General features: G+C 47.2%; 1 protein-coding gene across 3 annotated transcripts in view; it reads right to left on the bottom strand.

The window, feature by feature from the left end:
• Loxhd1 (lipoxygenase homology domains 1) overlaps window positions 1–17,945 on the bottom strand; it is a 163,435-nt gene that overhangs the window by 144,531 nt on the left and 959 nt on the right. For all 3 annotated transcript variants that reach the window (XM_037196946.1, XM_028872028.2, XM_028872029.2), the window contains exons 2-4: window positions 14,336–14,450; window positions 6,533–6,613; window positions 3,813–3,997 (exon numbers count right to left, since the gene is read on the bottom strand). In XM_037196946.1, coding sequence (XP_037052841.1) covers window positions 3,813–3,997; window positions 6,533–6,613; window positions 14,336–14,450 — 381 coding nt within the window. The remainder of the gene's footprint in view (window positions 1–3,812; window positions 3,998–6,532; window positions 6,614–14,335; window positions 14,451–17,945) is intronic.

The following is a 17,945-nucleotide window of genomic DNA, read 5'->3' as shown; positions in this document are numbered from 1 at the left end:
CAAGACAAGCAGAAGACTCCGGGAGAGGGCTAAGGGTTCAATTTCAAAAAATAGCTTTCTCATCATCAATGCTGCTTTGTAGTGGCAGGGTCACCCTGGGAGGCTGAGAACTGCCTGCCACTCAAGAAGGGTGTGAAGGTGGGAGAGGGTCACCCAGGACAGCAGGAGGTTGGAACAGTTGACTTCCGTGACTCCATAGAGCTCTCACAGAGCCAGGCTAATTTGCCCTTGATCATGCCCTGTCCAAGATACAGGCAGGAGGCAATTCAGCTGAGGATAAGCTGACCCTCACTCTAGTCCCAGCCCTTTCAGCAATCTTCAATTGACCTTCAATGAACCTCAGTGCAGTTAACACCTACGAGGACCTTCTTCACCTCATCCTCATCCTCAAAGATGTGGGACCAGTTAAGCAAGGACTTAAGAAGAGAGGCAATTATGGTTGGCACCGCCTGCCTTTCCTCTTTCTCTGCCTCCTCTGCTTTCAGAAGGAGCCAGTGCTGTCTCCCCAGGTGTGATCTGTACACTGGGTGGTCTGGGAGATCCCAGTATTCATATACGAGGATCGTCTAAGAAGGTGTATTCACATTACTGTGTACTGGTGTGTAGCTCTATGGAGAGCAGTATTTATGCCATACCTTTTGTTTTAGGCAAGTTCACAAGGCTATTAAAAGGTGAATAAGGAAGAGTGATGCCTTATGTACATGGTGATTGAAGGAGGTAAAACCCTTGAAGGTGGAATGGGACTGACTAGGGTTGGGGGACCCTTGGGTGGATTGGGGAAGGAGCTGTCTAATTAAGTCCCTGTTGTGGGTCCCCAAAGCCTGATAGCCAGGCTCAGGGAAGCAGAGGACAGGCTTTTTGGGCGGGTTGTGCTGCCTGACTTCCTTAAGAAGCCATACGGGGCATTTCTCAACCTGCTGAGATCAACTGAGAAACCAAACTCAGCGGCAAGGTCTTCCATCTTAAGGTCCTCTCTCCGTGAAGTTGTGAGGCTGATCAATATCTACCTACTTCCTTCATGACCTCCTGCCTCTGCCTTTCCTAATGTCCTCTTTCTACTCACTGGGCTCCAGGAAAGGAGGAGGCAGTCCTAACTAACAAGGCTGTCTCTCTGAACATTAGGAACATGTTGGGCACTTGCTTGAGAAGTGCATTTAAAGGGGAGCTACAGAGACCCTGTCGTGGGTCCACTGCTGCCCTCTGCTGCTACCCACAGGGAAAGCTCTCTGGTGCCTGATACTTGATACTTGGATCCTGCCTTCCCATTCATTCCATGGCTGCCTGCTGACTGATCTGCCCAGTCGGAGGGTCCTCCGGACATCCTAGAACACCTGCCTTCCCTGAAGAGAAGAAGGTTCAGTTGAGTATCAGTCAGAACTCATAGCAGTGCCCGCTTGGGGATGGAGAAAAGAGCAACGGGTCTGTGAAACAACCATCTCCTTGGGCAGTGCTGGGGCTTGGTGGTAATAAATTAAAATTGTTCCCTTTCCTCTGTCCCATTACTGCCTACTGTGCAAGTTTTAAATATTCCTCCTACTAAGTGACATGAGTGAAAAACTAATTTTCTTCCCCGTTTTTATCATTAAAGGCCTTCAATAGCAGCCCAGTATCAAGTCGGTGGGATTCCAGTTGAAAAACAAAAAGCCTTAACCTTTTGTTAGTGGGTATAGTTGAGTCAGTATTTGAAGATCCTTTTCATTTCTTTGGCTGGAATCTAGGCTGGAAGTACCAAAGCCTGGTGTCCTGGGGCCGGCGATGAGGCTGGGCCCGTGCAAAGGCTCGGGCATCAGGTCAGCTGCACTTGACTCTCATGGGAAGCTAGAGGACCACTGAGCTACCTTCTCTCTTAGTGGGGGACTTTCCAGGAGCTTTTCTCCCGACAGTGCTACCCCAGACTTTTGTGTGGCCAAAGCAGGAGGTAAGATGAGAAGCTGGAAGTGGGAAAATTCCAAGAACAGAGAGAGAGAGAAGGGGAAGAGATGAGTTTGCTGTGGACTGACCTGACAGATGCTGTCAACAACTCAAGACGTGTACAGTTTGAGGGGAATCTGTGAAATTTACCCCAGAGGAAGACAGAAAAGAGCAATGAACAGACAATTCCCACATGCATGTGACCATGTACTCGAGTGCGTGCACACGCGCGCACACACACACACACAGAGAGAGAGAGAGAGAGAGAGAGAGAGCATTTTACTATCCATAACATATCTCAGAACTCCATGACTTCATGTAAATCTCAAATATATATAATAGAATTTATCAAAAAACAAAGTTTAAAAGTGGACAGCTGTCAATAAACATGAAATGTTCAAGCATACTAGTAACCAAAGAAGAACATTGAAAGGCCCTTTTACGATCCAGCTGAAAAGTCACACTATACCAACCAAGTGTTGGTAGTATTGCATTTATGAGGCTGTGCTCTGTCTGATATCTACTTCCTGTGGCCATTTGGAAATGTGCATCGAAAACCTGAACCAGGCTAGTGCGATGGTCCAGTGGGCAAAGGCATTTGTTGTCAAGCCTGACAACGAGAACTTGGTTTCTGGGACCCACATGGAGGGGAGAATGAACTCCTTCAAACTGTCCTGTGACCTCCACATGGGCAGTATGGCAAATCTGCATTTGTACACACATGCACTACACACACACACACACACACACACACACACACACACACACACACAAATACCATATAAATTGTTTTAAAGCTTTAACTAATAGGCGTACTGTTTGACTTAGAAATTCCACTTTGGAATTTATCATAGGGAAAGAGCTTTAAAATCTAAACAATGCATTTGGGTGTGTTTTCTTAAGAAGAGAAACAGACCATAGATGTCCAATGATGAGAGATTCAGTGACCAAATGACATGTTCCAGACCAGTCGTTCTCAACCTTCCTAATGCTGTGTGACCCTTTAATACAGTTCCTCATGTGACCCCCAACTATAAAATTATTTTCATTGCTACTTCATGAGTGTAATTTTGCTACTATTATGAATAGTGGTGTAAAGATCTGTGTTTTCTGGTGGTCTTTGGGGATTGCAACTCACAGGTTGAGAACTACTGTTCTAGACCATACATGGCCACTGGAAATAGGAATATTAAGTAATATTCAATGGCATAGAAATAACCATGCTATAGAACAGATGACATGCCAGCCCATTATTTCATAGCACATATGCATGGAAGGGACTAGAAATTAATGCATCTGTCACTGGTGGGTGGTATTTTTCTGGGTGATGGGATTAAAGTATTCTTATTTTATATTTTTATGTGTCTATTTTCTAAACTTTGTGCAATGATGAAATTTGGCTTTGTAAGAAAATAAAACCTTGATAACATTTTTTAAAAGAACCAATGAGGTTTTGGGTTTAGTGCAATAGGGATTATAGACGGAAATGCCTGGGGCTCCAAGTTGCTTAAGAGGTGGAAACTCGGAGGTAGGTAGGGAAACAGAGAACCACAGCCTAGAGACCAGAGGTGATGCTTACTTCTGCCGGATGGACTGGGGAGAGGAGGGACCTGGAGATAGCATGGGCATATGCCAGAGGGCAGAGCCAGAGATTTTGCTAATGTGTCGTTCTGCTGAGTAACTGGCCATAGGGAAACTGCCCCTCTTCTCCTGCCCCAAAGTCCCTTTCCTCTTCCACAGACAAATACTAGCCAGCACAGATGGGATTTCACTTGGCCTAAATCAGGAGGAAAGCATGGTGTGTGTGTGTGGGGGGGGGGGGGTAGGTGGACTTCCAGAGCACGGGGAAGAGCTAGGCCCAGGCAGGGAGGGATGATAAGAAGACAAAGCTAGCTACTGACCTCTGGGCATGTCCATGGGGTCGAAGCTGGCTAGGAGGTCGCGACACCACTGGCGGTCACCTTCCACCTTGCTCAGCCAGCTGTTGCAGTTGAAGTAGTAGCGGAGATGGGGCCTCTTCATGTCGGTCACTATCACTCGGTCCAGGTACCAGCTGGCGTTCAAGCCGGTATTGTCGTGCTCGATCCTGGGGCAGAAGCCAACACCCACACTTCACCGGCAGAACCAGGGCGTCGCCCCGTCCATACGAGGGCACCCAATGGTTACTCCAGAGAGAGGGCCGGTCATTTGCTTCCTTCGGCTTTAAGCTTCCTCGTCTATTAATGAGGATATTTTGCAAGGTAGATGCGCATATTAATGCCTGTCATATTGTCACCCTGCCACAGGGAAATATTTTCTTTCATGGGAAAATCCCCAGGGGTCCTCGGTTGGAACACCCTGATCTGTGCCTGGCCGGCCCTGTGCTATTTCCTAACCTTGATCTCTGCCAGCCCTGTACCCTTTCTGCTCCGACCTGAGTTGTACATACACATCACCTCTATCAAAGTCAAAATAGAAAAGGCAGCCGACCCAGTCCTTACTAAAGGAGGGCAGGAGCTACCTAGACCTTTGGACTTGGCAGGACACAGCCCCTGGGGTAAACTGCCCCCTCCCCTCACTCTGAGTCGATCAAGTCCCTCTCTCAGTGACTCTCACCCCGGACACCATCCTTAGTGTCATCGTCCAAGGGTCCCATTCTAGAACAAGATTATCCCATGGAAAGTTCACATGAGTGAAACATACAATTCTAGATTGTTCTAGTAGCCTTGGTTTTAAAGATATGAAGACACGGATAGGGTGGATTTTTAATAATATGCTCTATCTCCCACTTACCATTTTAGCACATAACCATGTAAAAATTTAACAATATGTTGTCCATTATTTTTCTTCTGCTAAGTCTCAAAAAAAAAAAAAAAAAAAAAAAAACCTGGTGTCTGTTTTATCCACACAACACACTTGGTGTGAGTCAGCTGTATTTTAAATGCATAACAGCCACATGCCTCCTGTACTGGGTGACATAGATACAGATTCTTTTTTTTTTTTTTTTTTTTTTTTTTTTTTTTTTTTTTTTTTTTTTTTTTGGTTTTTCGAGACAGGGTTTCTCTGTGTAGCTTTGCACCTTTCCTGGAGCTCACTTGGTAGCCCAGGCTGGCCTCGAACTCACAGAGATCCGCCTGGCTCTGCCTCCCGAGTGCTGGGATTAAAGGCGTGCGCCACCAACGCCCGGCGATACAGATTCTTTTGAGTCCATGCCCCAAATCTTCTCACTTCTTACAGCTCTGCCTAATTTCTTCCCTAGAACATGGCCACTGGATGACATCATGGTACAAGAAACATCTCATCCCAGCCCATCATTTTGAAGCTTTATCCCAGGAACTCACCATCCAGTACAGCCCATCACCCCAACAAGCAGATGACCAGCCTGACACATTGGGTCTGTCCTCTACAGGGTCATATGCCTCTGCCTGGCACAGAGTTTGACACCCAGGAAGACTTCGGTCACTTTCCCACATACCAGCTTCTGCTCTGCACCTCTCCGCAAGAACCCCCTCCCTGCTTATATCCCCTCCTCTGCACACAACCAGTGTCTGTGGCCCCTTGTGTCCTCTTCCTCTCCCAGCAAAGGGACTCTGTGGTCCCAAATTTTCTAGTGAGAGAAAGAAAAGTCAGGACTGAACTGAAGCTGCATTTGAGCCCTGTCCAGGCCCCAGTTAGGGGCAGTCAGACCACAGATGACCCTCAAGTGAGCATGAGCTGAATAGGGGTGGTTAGGGAATGGTCAAATGCTCTTCCTCTGGAGGCAGGCTGAAAGTGATCCCTTTTCATACAATTCATGGAAACTCCCCCAGCGAGAACAGCATCAGGGGAATGCTCCATCCAAAGGCTTCTTGCTGTGGATATTGTTCTATATAAATAAAACACTGATGGCCAGTGACCAGACAGGAAGTATAGTCGGGACAAGGAGAGAGGAGAATTGGGGAAACAGGAAGAAATGGGGAGAGACACTGCAGCCACCGCCAGGACATGCAGCATGTAAAGACTCTGGTAAGCCACCAGCCATGTGCCAAGGTATAGATTTATAAAAATGGGTTAATTTAAGATATAAGAACAGTTAGCAAGAAGCCTTCCACGGCCATACAGTTTATAAGTAATATAAGTGTCTGAGTGATTATTTTAAACGTGGATTGTGGGACTGCGGGGCTTGGTGGAACCTGGAGAGAAGCTCTCCAGCAACAGCTTCTTGCCACACAGCTCTCACTGAGTGCTTGGTGGTTGCTCTATGCACTGACTCAATGAGTCCTAGCATTATATAGATGAAGCACCATTTTTAGAGAGGAGGAAGCAGAAGCATGGAAAGATAAACTGTCTAAAATCCCACAGCTAAAAAACAGCGGAGCAAGTCCTTGGACTTGGACCCAGAGATTTGCTCCCATGTGTCAGTGTCTGTCAGAGCTTATGTCTCAACTGTGTGGAGAATTGTATCAAACTGTCCTATCCCGTGAAAGCAAGTCTTTAACGGGGCAGTTTGGAGCTCTGTGATTCAGGATGGGGGCAGGAGGATGGGAAGACAGGCCACAATTCCAGCTTTTAGTAATTCCTCAAATGTCAGCCAGTTGAATATTAAATATCCAGAAAATGTCAATCTCGATCATCCCACCTGTGGTCAGGGGCAAACTCTCACCTGATTTTATAGATGAGGCCCACATTATTGGTTCGCACCCGGAATACGTCAACATTGGCCTTCTCGAAAGCGGATTCACTCCTGCAGTGAACATGTGCAGTTAGTCCCACTCATAATGTGTCGCATGGGACCAGGAGCAGAACCAAAGGCTGGTATGCTCTTCTCCTCCTTACCCCACTCATGGGAAGAGCTGCATGCAACTAGCTACCATTCTGAGCTTTCTCTCTGACATAGTCTGAGAGGCGGAGGGGAAGGGCAGGTAGGCACCATGCTTAGGCTCGCATCCAGGCATGCCTTTGATTATTGCTATGAGTCACTAACACAAGCACAGTGGGCGAGACCAGCACTGTTGTGTGGACATGCAAACCACTAGCCAGTAGAAGAACCAGGGTCTGTTCAGGGTAGAGGAGAAGGAGGGGGTGATGGATGCCTGGAACTTCTTTTCTGCAGGGACCCTTTCGGCTCACCCTCGCCTGCCCCTTTCTGTGAGAAGAATTGCAATGTCAGCCCCAAAGTAGATGCAGACCTTGGGTAGCAACCTGTGGCCCCGCCTTTGCAACGAGAATGGGGAAACCTTTGTCCCACCCCTAGTCCAGCAACCGCGGAGGTGGGGGCACTTAGGGTCAACATGACTGCCACCTGACAAACTGCAGTCAGAGGAAATACGCCTGAAGCGTGAGGCAGTGTAGCGCCCAGGCCAGTCCCAGCTTCTTCACGTCCTAAACTCAAGTCGCTTACACATGGGAGGCTCAAGGCACCTTGCCCCAGGATCTTCTGGAGCGGACACCTAAGTCTCATGCTACCATCTATTTCATCTTCCACGTGGGCCAAGAGTCCAGCCATGAGAGCCCAGACCCCCCGAGGAGCTTTGCCCACCTCATAGCTGGGTCTTGTGGTTTGAGGGACTGTGCTTCCAGCCAGGGCTCATGGGACCAGCACACGGCCAGAAGAGAGAAAAGCACAGAAGACATTTGCTTATGCTATGCTTTACACATCAAATGTGTTCTCAGACATCCCACGAAAGTCTCACACCCCATACATACCCAGTCACTATTGGAAACCTTTAAAAGGTTGGAGCTTGGAGTGTAACACAGTGATAGAACACTTTCCTGGCATGAATGAGACCCTGGGTTTGATTCCCAGCACTGTATAATAAAGAAGGTAGGGTCCAGTGGAGGGAAGTCGGGTCACTGAGGACAGGCCTTTGAAGGGGATGTTGGGACCCCATGGGGACTCTTCTTTCTCTCCTTACTTCCTGGTTGCTCTGAGCTGAACAGTTTTCTTCACAACTGATACTCACTTGCCATGGCCCCAAAAGCAAGGCAGCCAACGGATCATGGACCAAAACCTCCAAAGCTTCAGAGCAAAATACCCCTTTTCTCTTTTTAGTTGGTTTATTTGAGGTATTTACTATAGCCACAGAAAGTTAGATAACCTGAGCTTATGATTACTACTAGCCATCGGTTTTCTTCAAAATTAAGGGGTGAAGGGCTTTCTCCCCCAGGCCACAGGCTGAAGGTCAGGCACAGAGGACCTTCCAGGTTCTTCAGGGCCCAGAAGCTGGGATTCTGCAAATGGACCCACTCTGGGGAACAATCTTTCCTTAAGAGGCAGGGGCACAATAGGGCAGGGTCCAAGCCTCCTAAGAAAGAGCGGAGCCCATGAAGACATACACTAAGACAGCCTTGTGAAGGAAAAGAGAACCCGAGGAGAAAACTGGGGACAGAGAATGGGGAGAGGAGTGATGGACGTGACTAGGTTAGCTGTAGAGAAGCAGAGACTCCCAGGCTGGTGGCGTATGTCTGAGCTCAGGTGGGTGTTATCCAGGGAGGAAGGGCGGGGCCAGCAATGCCATTTTAAGTGCACAGACAAAAATGCCTCCTCCAAAGAACGAGCTAGTCTTCTTCCTGGGAAAATAGAGTTTCTGGATCCAGTGTTGAAAATGGAATCAGACCAAACCAGTGCTACGAAGGTCTGCTGATGTAGGGGTTGCATCTGTGGAGAACAACAGGACACCCCAACCCCTGGTTCTGCCACAGCAGCTGTGAAATAACTTGGAAAATGCACGGACGTCAATTCTTCACATTAAGATTTTGTGAATGAGAAACAAAAAAAAAAGTGAATAAATGGTATTTTCTCTTTCAATACATGACACAAAGTAACAGATTTTTTAGAATAAATCGACAAAAATTTCTGCATTAAGTAAACACCCTAAGGAATAGACCCTGGGAAGCTGTATGATTGAATGCTTTGTAGCTATTAAGAATCCTATTATAAAAAGAACACGAAGTTTATAATACAAGCTTAAAAACATGCTAAGATGGAATCTGTGAGCAGAACAATCAATGCAAATGGGACACCATCGTCATCTCAAAACAATGAGTGGGAGAATTTATACAAATATACAATGGCATGTCTAGAGGCTAAGTCTATAATGGCTTATTTGTTCTTGTCTATATGAATTTCCACATTTTCTGGAAAAAAAAACCACATACTGATTTTGTGATTCCCCATGCTTCAGGGCCCCTCACCCCACTCCTAACACCCAACCCAGCCCACAGGCTGCCAAGGACACAGTCTCTGAAGGTCTGAGAATGGTGAGTGTCATCTAAAGGTGCAAGGAACCTGGGAAACAGACTACAGGAAGCAGAGGACAAGGAGAGAAATGTCCCCAGACCATTTCAGCCAATGATGAGTAACAAATACTATTGGGGTCCAGCCTCTCTATAGTCTTTTCGCAGAGTTCCAGAAGAGATGCTACCAGTGGTGGATTAATTAACATGAGGGGGTTCTTGAGTGAATCTAAGTACACAAAACTCTTTAGTCCATTCACTTTATTCTTCTGAGTCAGTTCTCTCTCTCTGCAGCATCTTTTCTGCTCTCGTACTTAGCGCCTTTCTTGCCTGATTTCTCTCTACTATTTTCTGCTGTTATCTCTAAGTTCTATCTTAATTCTCCCATCTTGTTCTTCCCCATCTAGCTCTTCTCCATCTTCCATCTCATTCCCCTAGTCCTCTCTTCTAATCTTCCCTTTTCTCTCTCCCCAGTCCCATTTAAAATACACATACAATCTGCAGCTCTCTGGCTCTGCCGCTTTCTGGTTGGGTGAGGCAAGTCTGCTCGGTAGCTAGGCGACCTGCATCACAGCTAGATATGTACCTGGTAAGTAAAAGCCCTTTAATTCTGGGCTAATGGTTAAAGGGAGATCTAGAACTAAAATAGCACTTGGAAGGAAGAAGGCTAAGCTTAATTAGCACATCTGCCAGGCCTGGGCAGTTGTCTCATTGTAGATTTTTATCTTTCCTCAGGAACAGTCTGGATGCTGCAGTCTGTTCTTAGAAAGTCTGCCAAGTATCTCAGATAAGATACTTTATCTGGAGGAGGTCCTGTCCAGATGTTGCTAATGACAATAATTATGGAAAGGCCTGAAATTAGGGGTCTGGCTGTGTGACTGCTTTTAGCACAGTTGGGAGATGTATATGCAAATACTTTAATTGTATAGGGGTAATTGTGCCCAGTGAATGATCAAGCACACTGTTTTAGGGATGGAAAAGCTACAATAGCACATGAGAAATTCATAGCAGGAAATGGCCAATATTCAAAAGCCAATATCACCAAGACTCCTTAAGCTCCGGCTTTGTCCTCTGGAAAGGCCCCTGGCTTCTTCCAGGTCTAGCTTTGTCATAGTCAGCTGAATTCCTACTTCATATTTCTGTGGCCCGCAGAAGATGAGTATGAAGGAAGGCAGCTTGGTTTCCGAGGTGCCTCTGAGGAGGATTCTGGAAGGGAAGTTCTAAGAGCTTCCTTCAGCAAAGGAGAGCCATAAATGCATGTCATGCTCTGTTGTGCTTATTGAAAAATCAGCCCATGCTACTTTGCAGCCACTGTAGTGGGGAGCAGAAGAAGCAGGGGAGAGATCTACCTGACCAGCAGGGCCAGGGACACTCTAGGCGATCTAAAGGCCATGCTGTTGGGGGCTGAGATGGTTCCTGGCCAGATGTGATGCTAACTTCACCCATGGAGACCAAACTGCTCTTGGCATCTCCATCCTCAGAGAAGAAAGAGCTACAGACAAACTTGACTGGCTGTCCACTCTCAGGAAAGACTGGGACTATCCCAAACAAATCCCCAGCCCCACCCACTCTGGGACTGAGTCTGGAATGTCCATTTCTAGAAAGCCAGAATACAAATGCTGTGGAAAACTGACCAAGGCTAGGTTAGAAACCCCAAAGGAAACAGAAATGCAAGCTCTTTGCATTTCCCAGGGGGAGGCGGGGCCCTGCCATGGCTCCTGCAACTTCCTGAAATAAAGTACACTTCCCATATCACCACTCAGCAGGGACTTCCCCCAGAGAGAGCCTCAGAAGGCTGCACCTGGCATTTTAGACACCAGCTAGGCAGAGCTTCCAAACTAAAATGCCAGGCACTTTCTCACACACTGGGGTGTGACTTCTCAGCAGGAAAAACAACATCCATAAAATACATGAAATCTCATCCTTTTGCCATATCTTAAACATGTAGCCTCCTGGGCAACAGGGGGAAAACGGAAAACCCAGAGGATGGAGACTTCCTCTGGAAATCATTTTGTAGGGACCTCACTGGGGTGGAGATTGGGTGAGGGTTCTCATGTGAGAACTAAGTGAACATCATCGTCTTTGCTGCCTAGGAGTCAGATAGCAAAGACTTTCTTGAGATAAGAATTGTGTTATAATGGGTGAGGGGTGAGTCCTGCTAAACCATGTGGGATTCTGTGTTCTAGGACACAGGAAAGGGCACAGGAATGAGCTCAAATCAGGATGAGAGAGAAAGAGGGAAGACAGGAGGCAAGAGATGAGAGGTGTGACCAGAGGCCGTGGGAAGGGTTTAGGGGGAGTGCCAAGAAAGATCAAGGTTGAATTTTAATACTGGGAGAGCTACAACTGACCTGTTTGCACTGGGCAGTGTGAAAGCTTTCTGGGGCCCAGAGCCATCAGAGAAGTCTTACATACCAAAGTGTGTGTGTGTGTGTGTGTGTGTGTGTGTGTGTGTGTGTGTGTACACATGTGCATGTGTATGTGAAAGTGTGTGTGTGTCTTTGCATGTGTGCATGTGTACAAAGATTCATGCTGCAGGTCACTCAGTGGGTTAGGCTTAGAGCTGGTTTGTGTGTGGAGAAGAGGAACTGGCAGAATGTGAAGTGTGGGGAGACAGAAGAGGAGGCAGCATAGCTCACATTACATGGGGACCCAGAGGTGACCTCACCTGCCACCCATGTGTGATGCATTCCAAACCCTCAGAAAGTCACATTTCCCCTCTCGAACTCGGTCCAGCTTGAGTTGCAGGGAGGTCATGGGCAGAATTTTACACAATTCTCTTTGTAGTCTTCTCCCTCCGTTTCTCACCGTGGCCAAATTCTGGCCTCTTGCTTCCCTTCCATCGCGCTCATTAGCAAGATGACATCAGCCGCCACTCTGAACTCAGCATCCACAGACTGGCTTTCAGGCAAGACCTTCCAGTCTGGCCTCCAGCCTTTCCCATATGCCTCAACACAGCAACATGGCTCCCACTGGCTGTTCTAGCAGCGTCCACCCGTGGGGCCTCCACTGTTCATACCCTGGCAAACTGTTCCTCGGGTCTGACCTATCTTTTGGATTCCTTTCTTACCCGAGTTCATTTCAGCACCGAAAGCCTGTTAATGCCCTTCCCTGTGAAGCGTCGCTCTGGCCACATGATGTGTCAGGGATCTGCTGAGTTCTGCCTATTCGCCATGACCCAGGACAAGTGCAGAGCTCGGGACACTCGTTTCCACTGCAGAGCCATTGCTTCCCTGCGCGGTCCTCTCTAGTGTCAACAGCACCCTGCTGGTATCCCCACCCGTGCCCACCCTCACGCTGCTGTTGAGCTGCCTTGACTAGCGGATCAAGCTCCCATCCACTCCCATGGTTTTGCTTTCCAATCTCAAGCATGACATGGATCTAGGCAGAGATTCTCTCCAGGAGCCTCCCCAGCAGTCTCCAGTGGTCTCTGGGATTGCTGGCTCCTGTCCCTAGGCTGGTCTGCAGAAGCTGGCTCCCATGCCCTCCTGGTTCTGTCAACCCACCCATACCTTTCCTACCTGTGCCTCCAGGTACCTGTTCTTATCCCATTGAGGGGGAAAGCTGAAAGCCAGGCTCCCTGGCGGTGGGCACTCAGTCACAACCCTTCTCAGTGTGTTACATCAGTGATCTGGACCTTCCCCGAAAGAAAGTTTGGTAAACTGACAAGCAGGGAGGGAAGGAAGCCAAGGATTCTGGGTACATAAAAGAAGGGAAAACTGTGAGAGCCCACTACAAAAAGATAAAAGGATGGTTTTACTTGAAAGGCAGGCTGGAGACTGCAAAAACCAGCTGGCCACCTTCCCAGGTCTAGTCGCATCTCCTTCCTCTGGGAGGAGACGTGGCAAAAAGGATGAATATTTCATGTATTCCTTTTACCGTGCCCACATCATAGGAGGGAAAGACTTCCACGAGAGTCATGTGCAATATGAGTAGTACAAGGAGGCAGGTACCCTGTTCTGCAGAAATGGACAAAATAGCATGTTATTCCCATCTCAACGTTGCTACATGGGTACCAGGGCTCTTATTCAGTACTTACACATAACAAGACTAGTCTCCTGCAAAGCACAGTGTCTCCAGTCTCTTAGCACGGCCACTTCACCTCTCTAGATTTTCCCCCTCTCCCCCAAGAGGTACCAGGCCATCAACTCTAGAGACTACAACCTGTGGTATTAGTAGCTCTAGAAGGGAGTCTTTTGCATACTCCAGGGCCACAAAGTCATGTAGTCAATTAAAATGTCTATACCACAAATATGAATGAAGGGCAAGATTTCCCACAAAAACACTCAAGGGCTGTGAGCGTCTCTCCCAGCCTCAGTTTTCCTATGAATGGAGTAAAACAGATCAGTAGATTTAAATGGCTGTGGAACTTTTTCCTCAGTTAGAATCCTGCTCAGAAACCCAGTGGATCACATAATGAGAAGTGGGGCTGCTCTGAAAGATGAGGGCATAGTGGACCCAGACCCGGCTGCTTAAATCTGTCCAGACAACACAGGCTGAGTGAAAGCCGTTGAGCAAGACTATTCCTAAGGCCCGTAGCCAACTCTGAAATCCTGCAGTACCCTCTTGGGTCTCCTGTGCTTGCTTGCTTGTGCGTGTGTGCAGCGAGGCACAGACCAAAGAGTAGACAGCAGTCTCTGCCCTCCAGGGATATGGAAAAGTGAAGGGCTGAGGTGTATGCAGAGCACACACACATACACATGACATGTGACTGAGAGTACATGGATCCCAGGCAGTTTTAATGTGATGCTGGCCATCATGAGACCTCAGCACAGAGCATCTCAAGATCATGGCTCCCTCACAAATGCTCTTCATGACATTCATTATCTCAACTGCCCAAGGATGGTAGATAAGGAAATAAAGGCCTTGGAGACCCTGAGATTTTGGCAAAGTTACATGGAACAGGGCAGCAAAGCTAGTCCTAGACCCAGGTTTCTTAGTACTGATTGCTTATTCTCCAATATCAAGGGATATTCCTATGTATCCCTTGGGAGATCTAAACTAAACATTACTGTTTACAAATTCTAGAATGAGACAAAGGAGAATTACAAGGAAAGTACTGGGCAATCCTCAAGATGATACTCAGATTGTTGACAGAGAACTTTTGACATTCAGCATGGCTGTGGTCCAACTGTCCCATCTCTACAGAGAAGAAGGCCACCATTAGGTTCTAGAACTTGGCCAAACAAACTAATGTCCCAGGACCCCAACAAGCCAAAGTGGTACTCACTTGCTGGTGAGATGGAGCTTGGGAGAGAGCCCATTCTCTCCAAAAATTGTGATGAACACATTGGCGTCTGTCCCTGCACCACGGACATCCCCTGTGGCTGTGACCACCTCGTACACTGGAGGAGGAAAGAAAAAGATTACAGGCTCAGAAGGGCACCCAGAATCCCGTTCTCACAGCCCTGAACCTAGGTCAAATCCACACTAACTCCTACTGCAAGATCAAAAACTCCCTGTCAATGCCAGACACTACTTTTGAAGAGGACTCCGAAAACTTGGGGACAAAGCCGGCTTCATTCTGCACGGGTAAGCCGCCTAAGGGCTGAGTATGCAGTTTGCCCCAAGTGGGTATGTCTTTGGCAGGAACATTGAGTTGGCTCTCATGGTCTTTTTGAAGCTTGCATGGCTGTTGCTAGCACCATTCTGGGTCAGGGTGTCAGTACCTGCAGACTTGCTGAGGGAGACTCTATTGAGATTCTTAGAAATGGCAGTGGGGTGGTCTGAATGAAAATGGCCTCCAGAGACTCGAAGGGAGTGGCACTATTTGAAAGGATTGGGACATGTGGCCTTGTTGGAGTTGGTGTGGCCTTGCTGGAGGAAGTGTGTCACTGGGGGTGGGTTTTACAGTTTCAGAAGCTCAACTCAGGTCCAGTGTTCTCTCTCTCTCTCTCTCTCTCTCTCTCTCTCTCTCTCTCTCTCTCTCTCTCTCTCTCTTCCTGCTGCATGACAATCTAGATGTAGAATTCTCAGCTCCTTCTCTAGCACCATGTCATGCTTCCTGGCATGATAATAGTGGACTAAACCTCTGAACTATAAGCTAGCTCTAATTAAATGTTTCCTTTTATAAGAGTTACTGTGGTCATGGTGTCTCTTCACAGCAATAGAGACTCTAACTAAGATCTGCTATAACCAGGGGGGCTGAGCAGGATGAGCAGAGGCATTCAATGGCCAGGAGTCTAAGCAAAACTGTAGGAATGTGTCTTGGATCCATTTTTGGAATCAACTCCCAGAATCTGGCACAGATCCAGCTCGGGCAGTATTGCTGCAGCCAATCACCCCCAAAGCCACATCACTTCTGCTAAGAAGTGAGAACAGCCACACACCAACCTTTCCAGTAGCTATTCCTATCTCCAAATGAAATGTGTGTCCCCATCCTGTTTTATGAAGAGACTCACTTCTGAATCAGTCGTGGGCTGGAAACGCTGATTCAGGGAACCGACCACACATGTGTGCAGCGAGGGAGGCTGACCCAAAGGAAATGACTGTGTTGGGAAGGAGGAATTTGCAATGTGACGAGCTGGTCAAATGTGGGAAGGGTATTTGAAATATTCAGGGTGTGTGCCAGCTGTCCGTCACATGGTGGAAATGTGCAAACACCAATACTTGGAGCTGTGTCATAACCAACAATGACGGAGGACTTACTGAGTGCCCTGCCCTGAGCTAGGGGCTTCATGCACATTATCACACTTGATTTTTTCTGTGAATCTATTCTCATTCCTACTTCTGGCCTTTTATAACAGGTCCCCCATTGCAGAATATATTTAAGCTCTCTTCAGGAGGTCTTGTGATCGGGTTGCCACTTGGAGGTTAAACATTCATTATTCAAAACTATCAATTGGCAGCCCATTCTACCAGAAGGCTTTGTCCCATGTACAAAGCAGCAAAATTGAAGGGTGGAGCGTGGAGAGTAAGAATCCTTCTGAGCACCTGTCTGGGCCTGTGGAAGGTGCATCCCAATTATTATTCATCCTACTGCAAACCCTTAAGCCTCTGTGTGCTGGGGCAAAGTGTTGGGCATCAGTGCCACAGAGATCTAGGGGTAACCGCTTAGAACCAGGATGGCTCTGTACAAGTACCTACCTACCTATAACACGGGATAGTAATATCTGCTTTGAAAAACTATTCTGGGAATTGAAGGTGTCGAAGCCCTGGTACATAAAAGATAATAAATAACCTTTCTCTTTTGAAGCTATTGTTCACACAGAAAAAGCCCATTTCATCCAAGAGCTCTAACACCTGTTCCTTTGGCAAACAGTGCATTTGCTCAAGCACCATGAACACAGTGTGCAGTTAATTCTGAAGCCCTCCAGGAGCATCTCTGATTCTAATGTGGTCCTTCCTTGCCTGAGAAGAATGGGATCTGCAGTGTCTGGGGGTGATAGAACACTGGATATCCCTGGTTCTGACAAAGCTAGGCAGAGGAGCCATGCATGGAGAAAGTAGCCGATGTGAGTCTCTGAAGAGACTTGTTACAGGCTTGAGTCATCACAGCCTGCACTCCAGGGGAGCCTGTTCAGCAGCAGCCTCAAGTGCAGCCTGCATCATCAGTGTGAGCACAGGGCATCTCTGAGTCAAGTAGACACAGGAGAATGGCCAGCCTGAAGGAAATGCCACGGCCACATCATTTGAATTTTGTGGAAAGAGGCCCAGAGGGGCTTAAGTTAGAGAAGAGGAAAATCTGGGCTCCAGGACAGGGGTGGGAGAGCTGACTCACTAACCCACCCAGGAGAACACGACTACTCCCCAAGTCAGACACTCGACATATAGAAGTTGCTCATCTGAACTTGATTACAGCTAAGGCCATCAAGAAAAGGACAGAGTGAGTCACGAGTGAAGACACGGCATTTGGAAGGCATCCAACAAAGGACTCACACCCAGAAAGTATGAATAATTCCCGTCAATAAGTAAGAAAGACAGAGGCTGCATACTTTTAATGCACAATTTCTTTAAAAGATAGACAGTCACTTATCATAAGATGGAAAACTTCCAGTTTTAGGTTTTAGACCCAAGAGAGACAAAAACAGATGCACTCAAAGCCATGAACACAATGTTCATAATAACCTGTTCTTAGTAGACCCTAATGATGAACTACCTAACTGTCCGTCAACAGGTGAATGGGTAAACAAGCCATGGTATTTCCACACCCTAGGCTACCACGCAGCAATGAAAAGCAGGGAGCTACTGACACACAGTCACGGAACACCTATTCTTTACAACGCTATTAAAGTGAAGCCATCAATAGCAAATATGACCTACTGTACAGGAGACAGAAGAACGGTGCTTGGAATTGGGACCAGGAAGCTGGCTGGGAGCAACACAGGGAAACTTAGTCTTGCTAATGTAAATATTCTTTACATTGACTTGTCATATATACTAGTCGAACAGGACATTTAAAATAGATGTACTTCATAGTAAATTTCAGTAACGCTGAAAAGTGCGAAAACATCTTAATGTGTCACCAAAGATACTCAAATGGCCACCAAATACAGGAGATGCACAAACAAACATGTTCAGCACCATCATTCATCAGGGAAATGAAAATCCCAGGAAGATGCCACCATATGCCTGCTAGAATGGCTGGGATAAAGAGGACTGGAAATACCAAGCATGGCCAGAATGCGAAACTATTGTCTCTCTCTCTTACAAAATGGGGGTGCACAAGAGGCTATAGGCATTGATAGGTGAACAGATATTCACCCTGTAACCTAGAACTTTAACTTCCAATTACAAATCCAGGAGAAATGAGTGTGTGTGCATGTGTGTGTGTGTGTGTGTGTGTCCCAGACCTGTACAGCTTTGTTCACGATAGAACAAAAATAAAGGCAGAAGGAACT

The sequence above is a fragment of the Peromyscus leucopus genome, chromosome 19 (assembly GCF_004664715.2).
Source record: "Peromyscus leucopus breed LL Stock chromosome 19, UCI_PerLeu_2.1, whole genome shotgun sequence".
Taxonomy (NCBI): Eukaryota; Metazoa; Chordata; class Mammalia; order Rodentia; family Cricetidae; genus Peromyscus; species Peromyscus leucopus.
The sequence above is the reverse complement of the archived record's forward strand: the minus strand, read 5'-3'. Positions and strand labels throughout refer to the sequence as shown.